At 45.9% G+C, this 19,467-nt stretch overlaps 1 protein-coding gene across 2 annotated transcripts in view; it reads left to right on the forward strand.

Moving 5' to 3' along the window:
- EXOSC10 (exosome component 10) overlaps window positions 1-19,467 on the forward strand; it is a 175,366-nt gene that overhangs the window by 71,010 nt on the left and 84,889 nt on the right. For both annotated transcript variants that reach the window (XM_063948684.1, XM_063948683.1), the window contains exon 10: window positions 15,735-15,925. In XM_063948684.1, the coding sequence (XP_063804754.1) occupies window positions 15,735-15,925 (191 nt within the window). The remainder of the gene's footprint in view (window positions 1-15,734; window positions 15,926-19,467) is intronic.

Here is a 19,467-nt window from a genome sequence, read left to right on the forward strand (position 1 = left end):
TTTCCATTCGGACAGGGCAGAATTGCGGACACGTCCTCAATTTCTCCCTAAGGTGGTTTCGGCATTTCACTTGAACCAGCCTATTGTAGTGCCTGCGGCGACTAGCGACTTGGAGGACTCCAAGTTACTGGACGTTGTCAGAGCATTGAAAATATATATTTCAAGGACAGCTGGAGTCAGAAAATCTGACTCGTTGTTTATATTGTATGCACCCAACAAGTTGGGTGCTCCTGCGTCTAAACAGACGATTGCTCGTTGGATATGTAGCACAATCCAACTTGCACATTCTGTGGCAGGCCTGCCACAGCCTAAATCTGTAAAGGCCCATTCCACAAGGAAAGTGGGCTCATCCTGGGCGGCTGCCCGAGGGGTCTCGGCATTACAACTTTGCCGAGCAGCTACGTGGTCAGGGGAGAACACGTTTGTAAAATTTTACAAATTTGATACTCTGGCTAAGGAGGACCTGGAGTTCTCTCATTCGGTGCTGCAGAGTCATCCGCACTCTCCCGCCCCTTTGGGAGCTTTGGTATAATCCCCATGGTCCTGACGGAGTCCCCAGCATCCACTAGGACGTTAGAGAAAATAAGATTTTACTTACCGATAAATCTATTTCTCGTAGTCCGTAGTGGATGCTGGGCGCCCATCCCAAGTGCGGATTGTCTGCAATGTTTGTACATAGTTATTGTTACAAAAATCGGGTTATTACTATTGTTGTGAGCCATCTTTTTAGAGGCTACTTCGTTTTGTTATCATACTGTTAACTGGGTTCAGATCACAAGTTGTACGGTGTGATTGGTGTGGCTGGTATGAGTCTTACCCGGGATTCAAGATCCTTCCTTATTGTGTACGCTCGTCCGGGCACAGTACCTAACTGAGGCTTGGAGGAGGGTCATGGGGGGAGGAGCCAGTACACACCATGTGACCTAAAAGGCTTTTTAGATGTGCCCTGTCTCCTGCGGAGCCCGCTATTCCCCCATGGTCCTGACGGAGTCCCCAGCATCCACTACGGACTACGAGAAATAGATTTATCGGTAAGTAAAATCTTATTATCTACATTACTCATCATACACTGTACTGATGTCACAGCGTGTGCTGCTTCTATACCCGTCACCTCCTCACACCACACATTATATCTACATTACTCATCATACACTGTACTGATGTCACAGCGTGTGCTGCTTCTATACCCGTCACCTCCTCGCATTATATCTACATTACTCATCATACACTGTACTGATGTCACAGCGTGTGCTGCTTCTATACCCGTCACCTCCTCACATTATATCTACATTACTCCTCATACACTGTACTGATGTCACAGCGTGTGCTGCTTCTATACCCGTCACCTCCTCACATTATATCTACATTACTCATCATACACTGTACTGATGTCACAGCGTGTGCTGCTTCTATACCCGTCACCTCCTCACACCACACATTATATCTACATTACTCATCATACACTGTACTGATGTCACAGCGTGTGCTGCTTCTATACCGTCACCTCCTCACACCTCACATTATATCTACATTACTCATCATACACTGTACTGATGTCACAGCGTGTGCTGCTTCTATACCCGTCACCTCCTCAGATTATATCTACATTACTCATCATACACTGTACTGATGTCACAGCTTGTGCTGCTTCTATACCCGTCACCTCCTCACATTATATCTACATTACTCATCATACACTGTACTGATGTCACAGCGTGTGCTGCTTCTATACCCGTCACCTCCTCACATTATATCTACATTACTCATCATACACTGTACTGATGTCACAGCGTGTGCTGCTTCTATACCCGTCACCTCCTCACATTATATCTACATTACTCATCATACACTGTACTGATGTCACAGCGTGTGCTGCTTCTATACCCGTCACCTCCTCACATTATATCTACATTACTCATCATACACTGTACTGATGTCACAGCGTGTGCTGCTTCTATACCCGTCACCTCCTCACATTATATCTACATTACTCATCATACACTGTACTGATGTCACAGCGTGTGCTGCTTCTATACCCGTCACCTCCTCACATTATATCTACATTACTCATCATACACTGTACTGATGTCACAGCGTGTGCTGCTTCTATACCCGTCACCTCCTCACATTATATCTACATTACTCATCATACACTGTACTGATGTCACAGCGTGTGCTGCTTCTATACCCGTCACCTGCTCACACCACACATTATATCTACATTAATCATCATACACTGTACTGATGTCACAGCGTGTACTGCTTCTATACCAGTCACCTCCTCACACCACACATTATATCTACATTACTCATCATACACTGTACTGATGTCACAGCGTGTGCTGCTTCTATACCCGTCACCTCCTCACATTATATCTACATTACTCATCATACACTGTACTGATGTCACAGCGTGTGCTGCTTCTATACCCGTCACCTCCTCACATTATATCTACATTACTCATCATACACTGTACTGATGTCACAGCGTGTGCTGCTTCTATACCCGTCACCTCCTCACACCACACATTATATCTACATTACTCATCATACACTGTACTGATGTCACAGCGTGTGCTGCTTCTATACCCGTCACCTCCTCACATTATATCTACATTACTCCTCATACACTGTACTGATGTCACAGCGTGTGCTGCTTCTATACCCGTCACCTCCTCACACCACACATTATATCTACATTACTCCTCATACACTGTACTGATGTCACAGCGTGTGCTGCTTCTATACCCGTCACCTCCTCACATTATATCTACATTACTCATCATACACTGTACTGATGTCACAGCGTGTGCTGCTTCTATACCCGTCACCTCCTCACATTATATCTACATTACTCTTCATACACTGTACTGATGTCACAGCGTGTGCTGCTTCTATACCCGTCACCTCCTCACATTATATCTACATTACTCATCATACACTGTACTGATGTCACAGCGTGTGCTGCTTCTATACCCGTCACCTCCTCACATTATATCTACATTACTCCTCATACACTGTACTGATGTCACAGCGTGTGCTGCTTCTATACCCGTCACCTCCTCACATTATATCTACATTACTCATCATACACTGTACTGATGTCACAGCGTGTGCTGCTTCTATACCAGTCACCTCCTCACACCACACATTATATCTACATTACTCATCATACACTGTACTGATGTCACAGCGTGTGCTGCTTCTATACCCGTCACCTCCTCACACCACACATTATATCTACATTACTCCTCATACACTGTACTGATGTCACAGCGTGTGCTGCTTCTATACCCGTCACCTCCTCACATTATATCTACATTACTCATCATACACTGTACTGATGTCACAGCGTGTGCTGCTTCTGTACCCGTCACCTCCTCACATTATATCTACATTACTCATCATACACTGTACTGATGTCACAGCGTGTGCTGCTTCTATACCCGTCACCTCCTCACATTATATCTACATTACTCATCATACACTGTACTGATGTCACAGCGTGTGCTGCTTCTGTACCCGTCACCTCCTCACATTATATCTACATTACTCATCATACACTGTACTGATGTCACAGCGTGTGCTGCTTCTATACCCGTCACCTCATCACATTATATCTCCATTACTCATCATACACTGTACTGATGTCTCAGCGTGTGCTGCTTCTATACCCGTCACCTCCTCACATTATATCTACATTACTCATCATACACTGTACTGATGTCACAGCGTGTGCTGCTTCTATACCCGTCACCTCCTCACACCACACATTATATCTACATTATTCATCATACACTGTACTGATGTCACAGCGTGTGCTGCTTCTATACCCGTCACCTCCTCACATTATATCTACATTACTCATCATACACTGTACTGATGTCACAGCGTGTGCTGCTTCTATACCCGTCACCTCCTCACACCACACATTATATCTACATTACTCCTCATACACTGTACTGATGTCACAGCGTGTGCTGCTTCTATACCCGTCACCACCTCACATTATATCTACATTACTCATCATACACTGTACTGATGTCATAGCGTGTAATGCTTCTATACCCGTCACCTCCTCACATTATATCTACATTACTCATACACTGTACTGATGTCACAGTGTGTGCTGCTTCTATACCCGTCACCTCCTCACATTATATCTACATTACTCATCATACACTGTACTGATGTCACAGCGTGTGCTGCTTCTATACCCGTCACCTCCTCACACCACACATTATATCTACATTACTCCTCATACACTGTACTGATGTCACAGCGTGTGCTGCTTCTATACCCGTCCCCACCTCACATTATATCTACATTACTCATCATACACTGTACTGATGTCATAGCGTGTACTGCTTCTATACCCGTCACCTCCTCACATTATATCTACATTACTCATACACTGTACTGATGTCAGTGTGTGCTGCTTCTATACCCGTCACCTCCTCACATTATATCTACATTACTCATCATACACTGTACTGATGTCACAGCGTGTGCTGCTTCTATACCCGTCACCTCCTCACACCACACATTATATCTACATTACTCCTCATACACTGTACTGATGTCACAGCGTGTGCTGCTTCTATACCCGTCACCACCTCACATTATATCTACATTACTCATCATACACTGTACTGATGTCATAGCGTGTGCTGCTTCTATACCCGTCACCTCCTCACATTATATCTACATTACTCATCATACACTGTACTGATGTCACAGTGTGTGCTGCTTCTATACCAGTCACCTCCTCACACCACACGCTATATCTACATTACTCATCATACACTGTACTGATGTCACAGCGTGTGCTGCTTCTATACCCGTCACCTCCTCGCATTATATCTACATTACTCATCATACACTGTACTGATGTCACAGCATGTACTGCTTCTATACCCGTCACCTCCTCACACCACACATTATATCTACATTACTTATCATACACTGTACTGATGTCACAGCGTATGCTGCTTCTATACCCGTCACCTCCTCACATTATATCTACATTACTCATCATACACTGTACTGATGTCACAGCGTGTGCTGCTTCTATACCCGTCACCTCCTCACATTATATCTACATTACTCCTCATACACTGTACTGATGTCACAGCGTGTGCTGCTTCTATACCCGTCACCTCCTCACATTATATCTACATTACTCATCATACACTGTACTGATGTCACAGCGTGTGCTGCTTCTATACCCGTCACCTCCTCACATTATATCTACATTACTCATCATACACTGTACTGATGTCACAGCGTGTGCTGCTTCTATACCCGTCACCTCCTCACATTATATCTACATTACTCCTCATACACTGTACTGATGTCACAGCGTGTGCTGCTTCTATACCCGTCACCTCCTCACATTATATCTACATTACTCATCATACACTGTAATGATGTCACAGCGTGTGCTGCTTCTATACCCGTCACCTCCTCACACCACACATTATATCTACATTACTTATCATACACTGTACTGATGTCACAGCGTGTGCTGCTTCTATACCCGTCACCTCCTCACACCACCCATTATATCTACATTACTCCTCATACACTGTACTGATGTCACAGCTTGTGCTGCTTCTATACCCGTCACCTCCTCACATTATATCTACATTACTCATCATACACTGTACTGATGTCACAGCGTGTGCTGCTTCTATACCCGTCACCTCCTCACACCACACATTATATCTACATTACTCATCATACACTGTACTGATGTCACAGCGTGTGCTGCTTCTGTACCCGTCACCTCCTCACATTATATCTACATTACTCATCATACACTGTACTGATGTCACAGCGTGTGCTGCTTCTATACCCGTCACCTCATCACATTATATCTCCATTACTCATCATACACTGTACTGATGTCTCAGCGTGTGCTGCTTCTATACCCGTCACCTCCTCACATTATATCTACATTACTCATCATACACTGTACTGATGTCACAGCGTGTGCTGCTTCTATACCCGTCACCTCCTCACACCACACATTATATCTACATTATTCATCATACACTGTACTGATGTCACAGCGTGTGCTGCTTCTATACCCGTCACCTCCTCACATTATATCTACATTACTCATCATACACTGTACTGATGTCACAGCGTGTGCTGCTTCTATACCCGTCACCTCCTCACACCACACATTATATCTACATTACTCCTCATACACTGTACTGATGTCACAGCGTGTGCTGCTTCTATACCCGTCACCACCTCACATTATATCTACATTACTCATCATACACTGTACTGATGTCATAGCGTGTAATGCTTCTATACCCGTCACCTCCTCACATTATATCTACATTACTCATACACTGTACTGATGTCACAGTGTGTGCTGCTTCTATACCCGTCACCTCCTCACATTATATCTACATTACTCATCATACACTGTACTGATGTCACAGCGTGTGCTGCTTCTATACCCGTCACCTCCTCACACCACACATTATATCTACATTACTCCTCATACACTGTACTGATGTCACAGCGTGTGCTGCTTCTATACCCGTCACCTCCTCACATTATATCTACATTACTCATCATACACTGTACTGATGTCATAGCGTGTACTGCTTCTATACCCGTCACCTCCTCACATTATATCTACATTACTCATACACTGTACTGATGTCACAGTGTGTGCTGCTTCTATACCCGTCACCTCCTCACATTATATCTACATTACTCATCATACACTGTACTGATGTCACAGCGTGTGCTGCTTCTATACCCGTCACCTCCTCACACCACACATTATATCTACATTACTCCTCATACACTGTACTGATGTCACAGCGTGTGCTGCTTCTATACCCGTCCCCACCTCACATTATATCTACATTACTCATCATACACTGTACTGATGTCATAGCGTGTACTGCTTCTATACCCGTCACCTCCTCACATTATATCTACATTACTCATACACTGTACTGATGTCAGTGTGTGCTGCTTCTATACCCGTCACCTCCTCACATTATATCTACATTACTCATCATACACTGTACTGATGTCACAGCGTGTGCTGCTTCTATACCCGTCACCTCCTCACACCACACATTATATCTACATTACTCCTCATACACTGTACTGATGTCACAGCGTGTGCTGCTTCTATACCCGTCACCACCTCACATTATATCTACATTACTCATCATACACTGTACTGATGTCATAGCGTGTGCTGCTTCTATACCCGTCACCTCCTCACATTATATCTACATTACTCATCATACACTGTACTGATGTCACAGTGTGTGCTGCTTCTATACCAGTCACCTCCTCACACCACACGCTATATCTACATTACTCATCATACACTGTACTGATGTCACAGCGTGTGCTGCTTCTATACCCGTCACCTCCTCGCATTATATCTACATTACTCATCATACACTGTACTGATGTCACAGCATGTACTGCTTCTATACCCGTCACCTCCTCACATTATATCTACATTACTCATCATACACTGTACTGATGTCACAGCGTGTGCTGCTTCTATACCCGTCACCTCCTCACATTATATCTACATTACTCATCATACACTGTACTGATGTCACAGCGTGTGCTGCTTCTATACCCGTCACCTCCTCGCATTATATCTACATTACTCATCATACACTGTACTGATGTCACAGCGTGTGCTGCTTCTATACCCGTCACCTCCTCACACCACACGTTATATCTACATTACTTATCATACACTGTACTGATGTCACAGCGTGTGCTGCTACTATACCCGTCACCTCCTCACATTATATCTACATTACTCATCATACACTGTAATGATGTCACAGCGTGTGCTGCTTCTATACCCGTCACCTCCTCACACCACACATTATATCTACATTACTTATCATACACTGTACTGATGTCACAGCGTATGCTGCTTCTATACCTGTCACCTCCTCACATTATATCTACATTACTCATCATACACTGTACTGATGTCACAGCGTGTGCTGCTTCTATACCCGTCACCTCCTCACATTATATCTACATTACTCCTCATACACTGTACTGATGTCACAGCGTGTGCTGCTTCTATACCCGTCACCTCCTCACATTATATCTACATTGCTCATCATACACTGTACTGATGTCACAGCGTGTGCTGCTTCTATACCCGTCACCTCCTCACATTATATCTACATTACTCATCATACACTGTACTGATGTCACAGCGTGTGCTGCTTCTATACCCGTCACCTCCTCACATTATATCTACATTACTCATCATACACTGTACTGATGTCACAGCGTGTGCTGCTTCTATACCCGTCACCTCCTCACATTATATCTACATTACTCCTCATACACTGTACTGATGTCACAGCGTGTGCTGCTTCTATACCCGTCACCTCCTCACATTATATCTACATTACTCATCATACACTGTAATGATGTCACAGCGTGTGCTGCTTCTATACCCGTCACCTCCTCACACCACACATTATATCTACATTACTTATCATACACTGTACTGATGTCACAGCGTGTGCTGCTTCTATACCCGTCACCTCCTCACACCACCCATTATATCTACATTACTCCTCATACACTGTACTGATGTCACAGCTTGTGCTGCTTCTATACCCGTCACCTCCTCACATTATATCTACATTACTCATCATACACTGTACTGATGTCACAGCGTGTGCTGCTTCTATACCCGTCACCTCCTCACACCACACATTATATCTACATTACTCATCATACACTGTACTGATGTCACAGCGTGTGCTGCTTCTATACCCGTCACCTCCTCACATTATATCTACATTACTCATCATACACTGTACTGATGTCACAGCGTGTGCTGCTTCTATACCCGTCACCTCCTCACATTATATCTACATTACTCATCATACACTGTACTGATGTCACAGCATGTGCTGCTTCTATACCCGTCACCTCCTCACACCACACATTATATCTACATTACTCATCATACACTGTACTGATGTCACAGCGTGTGCTGCTTCTATACCCGTCACCTCCTCACATTATATCTACATTACTCATCATACACTGTACTGATGTCACAGCGTGTGCTGCTTCTATACCCGTCACCTCCTCACATTATATCTACATTACTCATCATACACTGTACTGATGTCACAGCGTGTGCTGCTTCTATACCCGTCACCTCCTCACACCACACATTATATCTACATTACTCATCATACACTGTACTGATGTCACAGCGTGTGCTGCTTCTATACCCGTCACCTCCTCACATTATATCTACATTACTCATCATACACTGTACTGTTGTCACAGCGTGTGCTGCTTCTATACCCGTCACCTCCTCACATTATATCTACATTACTCATCATACACTGTAATGATGTCACCGCGTGTGCTGCTTCTATACCCGTCACCTCCTCACATTATATCTACATTACTCATCATACACTGTACTGATGTCACAGCGTGTGCTGCTTCTATACCCGTCACCTCCTCACATTATATCTACATTACTCATCATACACTGTACTGATGTCACAGCGTGTGCTGCTTCTATACCCGTCACCTCCTCACATTATATCTACATTACTCATCATACACTGTACTGATGTCACAGCATGTGCTGCTTCTATACCCGTCACCTCCTCACATTATATCTACATTACTCATCATACACTGTACTGATGTCACAGCGTGTGCTGCTTCTATACCCGTCACCTCCTCACACCACACATTATATCTACATTACTCCTCATACACTGGACTGATGTCACAGCCTGTACTGCTTCTATACCCGTCACCTCCTCACATTATATCTACATTACTCCTCATACACTGTACTGATGTCACAGCGTGTGCTGCTTCTATACCAGTCACCTCCTCACATTATATCTACATTACTTCTCATACACTGTACTGATGTCACAGCGTGTGCTGCTTCTATACCCGTCACCTCCTCACACCACACATTATATCTACATTACTCATCATACACTGTACTGATGTCACAGCGTGTGCTGCTTCTATACCCGTCACCTCCTCACATTATATCTACATTACTCCTCATACACTGTACTGATGTCACAGCGTGTGCTGCTTCTATACCCGTCACCTCCTCACACCACACATTATATCTACATTACTCATCATACGCTGTACTGATGTCACAGCGTGTGCTGCTTCTATACCCGTCACCACCTCACATTATATCTACATTACTCATCATACACTGTACTGATGTCACAGCGTGTGCTGCTTCTATACCCGTCACCTCCTCACACCACACATTATATCTACATTACTCCTCATACACTGTACTGATGTCACAGCGTGTACTGCTTCTATACCCGTCACCTCCTCACATTATATCTACATTACTCATCATACACTGTACTGATGTCACAGCGTGTACTGCTTCTATACCCGTCACCTCCTCACATTATATCTACATTACTCATCATACACTGTACTGATGTCACAGCGTGTACTGCTTCTATACCCGTCACCTCCTCACATTATATCTACATTACTCATACACTGTACTGATGTCACAGCGTGTACTGCTTCTATACCAGTCACCTCCTCACATTATATCTTCATTACTCATCATACACTGTACTGATGTCACAGCGTGTGCTGCTTCTATACCCGTCACCTCCTCACATTATATCTACATTACTCATCATACACTGTACTGATGTCACAGCGTGTGCTGCTTCTATACCAGTCACCTCCTCACATTATATCTACATTACTCCTCATACACTGTACTGATGTCACAGCGTGTGCTGCTTCTATACCCGTCACCTCCTCACATTATATCTACATTACTCATCATACACTGTAATGATGTCACAGCGTGTGCTGCTTCTATACCCGTCACCTCCTCGCATTATATCTACATTACTCATCATACACTGTACTGATGTCACCGCGTGTGCTGCTTCTATACCCGTCACCTCCTCACATTATATCTACATTACTCATCATACACTGTACTGATGTCACAGCGTGTGCTGCTTCTATACCCGTCACCTCCTCACACCACACATTATATCTACATTACTTATCATACACTGTACTGATGTCCCAGCGTGTGCTGCTTCTATACCCGTCACCTCCTCACATTATATCTACATTACTCATCATACACTGTACTGATGTCACAGCGTGTGCTGCTTCTATACCCGTCACCTCCTCACATTATATCTACATTACTCATCATACACTGTACTGATGTCACAGCGTGTGCTGCTTCTATACCCGTCACCTCCTCACATTATATCTACATTACTCATCATACACTGTACTGATGTCACAGCGTGTGCTGCTTCTATACCCGTCACCTCCTCACACCACACATTATATCTACATTACTCATCATACACTGTACTGATGTCACAGCGTGTGCTGCTTCTATACCCGTCACCTCCTCACATTATATCTACATTACTCCTCATACACTGTACTGATGTCACAGCGTGTGCTGCTTCTATACCCGTCACCTCCTCACACCACACATTATATCTACATTACTCATCATACACTGTACTGATGTCACAGCGTGTGCTGCTTCTATACCCGTCACCACCTCACATTATATCTACATTACTCATCATACACTGTACTGATGTCACAGCGTGTACTGCTTCTATACCCGTCACCTCCTCACATTATATCTACATTACTCATCATACACTGTACTGATGTCACAGCGTGTTCTGCTTCTATACCAGTCTCCTCCTCACATTATATCTACATTACTCCTCATACACTGTACTGATGTCACAGCGTGTGCTGCTTCTATACCCGTCACCTCCTCACATTATATCTACATTACTCCTCATACACTGTACTGATGTCACAGCGTGTGCTGCTTCTATACCCGTCACCTCCTCACACCACACATTATATCTACATTACTCATCATACACTGTACTGATGTCACAGCGTGTGCTGCTTCTATACCCGTCACCTCCTCACATTATATCTACATTACTCCTCATACACTGTACTGATGTCACAGCGTGTGCTGCTTCTATACCCGTCACCTCCTCACACCACACATTATATCTACATTACTCATCATACACTGTACTGATGTCACAGCGTGTGCTGCTTCTATACCCGTCACCACCTCACATTATATCTACATTACTCATCATACACTGTACTGATGTCACAGCGTGTACTGCTTCTATACCCGTCACCTCCTCACATTATATCTACATTACTCATACACTGTACTGATGTCACAGCGTGTGCTGCTTCTGTACCCGTCACCTCCTCACATTATATCTACATTACTCATCATACACTGTACTGATGTCACAGCGTGTGCTGCTTCTATACCCGTCACCTCCTCGCATTATATCTACATTACTCATCATACACTGTACTGATGTCACAGCGTGTGCTGCTTCTATACCAGTCACCTCCTCACACCACACGTTATATCTACATTACTTATCATACACTGTACTGATGTCACAGCGTGTGCTGCTTCTATACCCGTCACCTCCACACATTATATCTACATTACTCATCATACACTGTACTGATGTCACAGCGTGTGCTGCTTCTATACCCGTCACCTCCACACATTATATCTACATTACTCATCATACACTGTACTGATGTCACAGCGTGTGCTGCTTCTATACCCGTCACCTCCTCACATTATATCTACATTACTCATCATACACTGTACTGATGTCACAGCGTGTGCTGCTTCTATACCCGTCACCTCCTCACACCACACATTATATCTACATTACTCATCATACACTGTACTGATGTCACAGCGTGTGCTGCTTCTATACCAGTCACCTCCTCACATTATATCTACATTACTCCTCATACACTGTACTGATGTCACAGCGTGTGCTGCTTCTATACCAGTCACCTCCTCACATTATATCTACATTACTCCTCATACACTGTACTGATGTCACAGCGTGTGCTGCTTCTATACCCGTCACCTCCTCACATTATATCTACATTACTCATCATACACTGTACTGATGTCACAGCGTGTGCTGCTTCTATACCCGTCACCTCCTCACATTATATCTACATTACTCATCATACACTGTACTGGTCAGTGTGTGCTGCTTCTATACCCGTCACCTCCTCACACCACACATTATATCTACATTACTCATCATACACTGTACTGATGTCACAGCGTGTGCTGCTTCTATACCAGTCACCTCCTCACATTATATCTACATTACTCATCATACACTGTACTGATGTCACAGCGTGTTCTGCTTCTATACCCGTCACCTCCTCACACCACACATTATATCTACATTACTCATCATACACTGTACTGATGTCACAGCGTGTGCTGCTTCTATACCCGTCACCTCCTCACACCACACATTATATCTACATTACTCATCATACACTGTACTGATGTCACAGCGTGTGCTGCTTCTATACCCGTCACCTCCTCACATTATATCTACATTACTCATCATACACTGTACTGATGTCACAGCGTGTGCTGCTTCTATACCAGTCACCTCCTCACACCACACATTATATCTACATTACTCCTCATACTGTACTGATGTCACAGCGTGTGCTGCTTCTATACCCGTCACCTCCTCACATTATATCTACATTACTCATCATACACTGTACTGATGTCACAGCGTGTGCTGCTTCTATACCCGTCACCTCCTCACATTATATCTACATTACTCATCATACACTGTACTGATGTCACAGCGTGTGCTGCTTCTATACCCGTCACCTCCTCACACCACACATTATATCTACATTACTCCTCATACACTGTACTGATGTCACAGCGTGTGCTGCTTCTATACCCGTCACCTCCTCACATTATATCTACATTACTCATCATACACTGTACTGATGTCACAGCGTGTGCTGCTTCTATACCCGTCACCTCCTCACATTATATCTACATTACTCATCATACACTGTACTGATGTCACAGCGTGTGCTGCTTCTATACCCGTCACCTCCTCACATTATATCTACATTGCTCATCATACACTGTACTGATGTCACAGCGTGTGCTTCTATACCCGTCACCTCCTCACACCACACATTATATCTACATTACTCCTCATACACTGTACTGATGTCACAGCGTATGCTGCTTCTATACCAGTCACCTCCTCACATTATATCTACATTACTCATCATACACTGTACTGATGTCACAGCGTGTGCTGCTTCTATACCCGTCACCTCCTCACATTATATCTACATTACTCATCATACACTGTACTGATGTCACAGCGTGTGCTGCTTCTATACCCGTCACCTCCTCACATTATATCTACATTACTCATCATACACTGTACTGATGTCACAGCGTGTGCTGCTTCTATACCCGTCACCTCCACACATTATATCTACATTACTCATCATACACTGTACTGATGACTGGGTAGGTTGTTAGAGGTATGTACATGTGATGACAGGGTAGGTTGTTAGAGGTATGTACATGTGATGACAGGGTAGGTTGTTAGAGGTATGTACATGTGATGACAGGGTAGGTTGTTAGAGGTATGTACATGCGATGACAGGGTAGGTTGTTAGAGGTATGTACATGTGATGACAGGGTAGGTTGTTAGAGGTATGTACATGTGATGACGGGGTAGGTTGTTGGAGGTATGTACATGTGATGACGGGGTTGGTTGTTAGAGGTATGTACATGTGATGACGGGGTAGGTTGTTAGAGGTATGTACATGTGATGACGGGGTAGGTTGTTAGAGGTATGTACATGTGATGACGGGGTAGGTTGTTAGAGGTATGTACATGTGATGACAGGGTAGGTTGTTAGAGGTATTATTTATTTATTTATTATTATGTTGTTAGAGGTATGTACATGTGATGACGGGGTAAGTTGTTAGAGGTATGTACATGTGATGACGGGGTAGGTTGTTAGAGGTATGTACATGTGATGACGGGGTAGGTTGTTAGAGGTATGTACATGTGATGACGGGGTAGGTTGTTAGAGGTATGTACATGTGATGACGGGGTAGGTTGTTAGAGGTATGTACATGTGATGACGGGGTAGGTTGTTAGAGGTATGTACATGTGATGACGGGGTAGGTTGTTAGAGGTATGTACATGTGATGACTGGGTAGGTTGTTAGAGGTATGTACATGTGATGACGGGGTAGGTTGTTAGAGGTATGTACATGTGATGACGGGGTAGGTTGTTAGAGGTATGTACATGTGATGACAGGGTAGGTTGTTAGAGGTATTATTTATTTATTTATTTATTATTATGTTAGAGGTATGTACATGTGATGACGGGGTAGGTTGTTAGAGGTATGTACATGTGATGACGGGGTAGGTTGTTAGAGGTATGTACATGTGATGACTGGGTAGGTTGTTAGAGGTATGTACATGTGATGACGGGGTAGGTTGTTAGAGGTATGTACATGTGATGACGGGGTAGGTTGTTAGAGGTATGTACATGTGATGACAGGGTAGGTTGTTAGAGGTATTATTTATTTATTTATTATTATGTTAGAGGTATGTACATGTGATGACGGGGTAGGTTGTTAGAGGTATGTACATGTGATGACGGGGTAGGTTGTTAGAGGTATGTACATGTGATGACAGGGTAGGTTGTTGGAGGTATGTACATGTGATGATAGCTCGGTGGGATGGGCCCTTGTTCCTCTGTGTCTGATCTCTGAGATCTCCTCCAGGTGTTGCACGGAGCGGACTCTGATGTTGAGTGGCTGCAGAAGGACTTTGGTCTGTACATTGTGAACATGTTTGACACTCACCAAGCAGCTCGTCTTCTCAGCCTGGGCAGGAACTCTCTGGACCATCTGCTCCGGCTGTACTGCAATGTGGAGTCTGACAAGAAGTTCCAGCTTGCCGACTGGAGAATTCGGTGAGTTTAGCTATCTATGTATATCTATCTATAAGAGGAGGATGATAATAATTTCTCCTTCATCCACTAGGGGCCACTGGAGCGCAGTTACAATGGGGAAATAGTAGGCAGTAATTGGGAGCTGGCACTTTAAAACTCTATCCCTGTGGCTAGCTCCTCCCCTACTATCTCCCCTCCAAGCCAGTCTATAATTTGTGCCCAAGGGAGCTGGTTCACTTGAGTCTTCTCTGAAGAATTTTTTTTTTTTCTTTTCTTTTTTCTTCTCTTACTTGCATCCACAGACTGGCAGCTCTGCCACTGCCAGTCTGCACCGCGGGAGCTGCCGGCGGGGTCCCATCGCAACTGCGTGCGGCTCGGGATGGGCCCCGGCTGAAGGAGACACTGAGCTCTCCGGAGCCGGCCGGACACCGTTGCGCGTGTCGGGGTCGCTCCGTCGGCTGATGATTCCGGCAGCGGTAAGTATACGTGGCCGGGCACCACTGCGTGCGGCGCGTGTCGGGGCCACTCCTCCACACACTGCATAGCGGTGAGTAAGTGCTTCTCTTCCCCCCTCCCCCCGCTCTTCCCCCCCGACTGGAAATAGTCCCTGTTGGTCGGCATGCTGACCATCGGGACAGTGACCCGTCGGGCTGGTGGAGGAGGTCATGTGACGGTCGGTCAGCTGACCGGCAGTCACATTAATACCACCCTTTCTGCCTATTGCTGTTTTCCTGTGGGGAAGGGTCAGAAGTGTTAGGTGCTGCCATGGCCAGTAAAGGCTCCAAGGCAACACAAAAACAGGGTCATGTTTTATGTGAGGAGGCAGAGCCATCTGCTCAGCCCTCCTCAAAACCCCAGAGCGCCCCTGCATGGACAACACAACTCACAGAGGTTATGTCTCTGCTGACTGGGGAACTGAAGGCCTCTCGGGAAGACAGAGGCGGCCCGGTTCCGACAGCTTGTCCCGGTACCGGAGCCAGAACCTGCATGGGTTTCATTGGCAAAGTCAGTAGAAGGGCTCTCTAGCGCTGTAATCCTTTCCCAGACTCCGTCCTTTAGCCCCCATAACAGGCTTCTAAAAAGAGATTGCTAGCCTCTGTGTTGCAGGAATCTGACAATGATATGCCTCTATTAGATGAGGCGGTTGTAGATCTACAGGATACTGATGACGATCAGGTGTACGGGGACTCTGAACCAGTAGCTCAGGGTATAGAGGCTCTTATTACTGCTATTCGCTCAGTATTACAGGTGGAAGAGACAGAGCAGGACACCTTACGCCCTTCAAGGTTTGGCAACAACCAATGCCTGCCGGTGACCTTTCCAGTTTCGGAGGAGCTGGATGCGCTCATAACGGCAGCCTGGAAACATCCAGACGCAAAATTTCAGGTATCAAGAAAACTGTCTTCCTATCCTTTTCCCGCAGATAGCAGGAAACGTTATGAGACCTCTCCGATTGTGGATCCTTCGGTGTCTCATCTGTCCAAAAAGACGGTCCTACCGGTTCCAGGAGCGACTTCGCTTAAGGAGGCGTCTGATAGGAGGTTGGAATCCACCTTGAAGACTATTTACTCTGTGGCGGGGGTATTACATCGCCCGGCGCTGGTAGGTTGTTGAGTCAACAAGGCGATCGAAGCTTGGGCGGAGCACTTGTCCTCTGGAATTCGTGACTAATTGCCGGCGGATCAATTGATACAGTTGGCGGAACACATCCGTGAATCAGCCCTTTATCTTTGTGAAGCGTCCAAGGACATCTGTATTCTCGGAGCTAGAATTTCCGCTTTAGCAATTGCGGCCCGCAGAGCTCTCTGGCTCCGGCAGTGGCAGGCGGATACGGAATCCAAAAGGGCAGCAGAAGCGTTGCCCTTTACGGGTGAGGTAAGGATCTGGATGCCTGGATCTCTCAAGTCGACTTACCACCGGTGGCCTATCTTCCTTCTGCTGCTCCAGCCACTCGCAGGCCATATAGGGGTCCCTCCTTTTGATCCTTTCGTGCCCCTTCCAGGTTTCGAGGCCAGGGGAGGAGCTTCTACCTTCCGTGGCCATAGAGGTAGAGGCAGCGGCAGGGGTAGAGGTTCCGCAGCCTCAGCCCAGTCAGAGGTTAAGTCCTCTACCACTACCACCGCATGACGGGCTTCCCTCCCACCTGGGAGATCACAGGGTGGGAGCTCGTCTGTGGGGGTTCACTACGATATGCCGGCGGTCGGGCTCCCGGCAACCAGCATACCGGCGCCGGGAGCCCGACCGCCGGCTTACCGACCAGTGTGGCGAGCGCAAATGAGCCCCTTGCGGGCTCGCTGCGCTCGCCACGCTACGCGCGCCACGCTATTTTGCTCTCCCTCCAAGGGGGTCATGGACCCCCACGAGGGAGAATAAGTGTCGGTATGCCGGCTGTTGGAATCCCGGCGCCGGTATACTGTGCGCCGGGATCCCGTCAGTCGGCATACTGAAGACCACCCATTTGTGGGATTTCAAGGAGGTCTGGGTACAGTCCTGTCCAGACGCTTGGGTCCGGGATCTAATCATTTGCGGTTACAAGCTCGATTTTCAGGAACAACCGCCCCAGCGGTTTTTTACCACGGGTTTGCCAGTTTCCGACAACCGAGGAGTTGCCTTACAGGCAACGGTCCAGAAGCTTCTATCTGCAAGGGTTGTGATCCCTGTTCCCTCTCATCATCGGAAACATTGCTATTACTCAAGCCTGTTTCTAGTACCGAAGCCGGACGGCTCGGTCAGGCCAATCCTGAACTTGAAGGATCTCAATGCGAATTTGAGGGTATTCAAGTTCAAGATGGAGTCCCTCCAGTCTGTTATTGCTGGGTTGGAAAAAAACGAGTTTCTGTCGTACTTAGACATCAAGGATGCATACTTACATGTTCCTATTTGGCCTCCTCATCAGGCTTTTCTCCGGTTCGCGATACAGGACGCTCATTTCCAGTTCCAGGCCCTTCCGCTCGGTCTCTCTTCTGCTCCCAGAGTGTTCACAAAGGTCATGGCGGTCATGATGGCCCTACTTCAGAAGCAGGGTGTGACAATTGTTCCCTATCTGGACGATCTGCTAATAAAAGCAAGCTCAGCAGAACTGTTGCTTCAGAATATCCGGATGACGCAGGACCTTCTGATTCGACACGGGTGGATCCTGAATTTCCCGAAGTCTCACTTATGCTCCTCACAACGGCTGTTGTTTCTGGGGATGATGATCGACACGGTCCGTCAGAAGGTTTTCCTTCCTCAGGGCAAGATCCTGTCTCTGCAGGTAAGGTCGGTTCTACGACACCGTCGGGTGTCAGTGTATCTGTGCATTCGCCTTCTGGGAAAGATGGTAGCAGCGTTCGAAGCTCTTCCGTACGATCGCTTCCACTCTCGACCGTTTCTGCTGTGTCTTCTACATCAGTGGTCAGCATCTCATCTGTTCCTTCATCAGCGGGTGACGCTATCTTCAAGGGCACGGTCGTCGCTTCTCTGGTGGCTCCAGTCGACACATCTGTTGGAAGGAAGGTGGTTCGGTGTATGGGATTGGACTCTCCTCACCACGGATGCGAGGCTGGGGGGCAGTGACCCTGGAA

The sequence above is a fragment of the Pseudophryne corroboree genome (genome assembly GCF_028390025.1).
Source record: "Pseudophryne corroboree isolate aPseCor3 chromosome 10 unlocalized genomic scaffold, aPseCor3.hap2 SUPER_10_unloc_2, whole genome shotgun sequence".
Classification (NCBI taxonomy): domain Eukaryota; kingdom Metazoa; phylum Chordata; class Amphibia; order Anura; family Myobatrachidae; genus Pseudophryne; species Pseudophryne corroboree.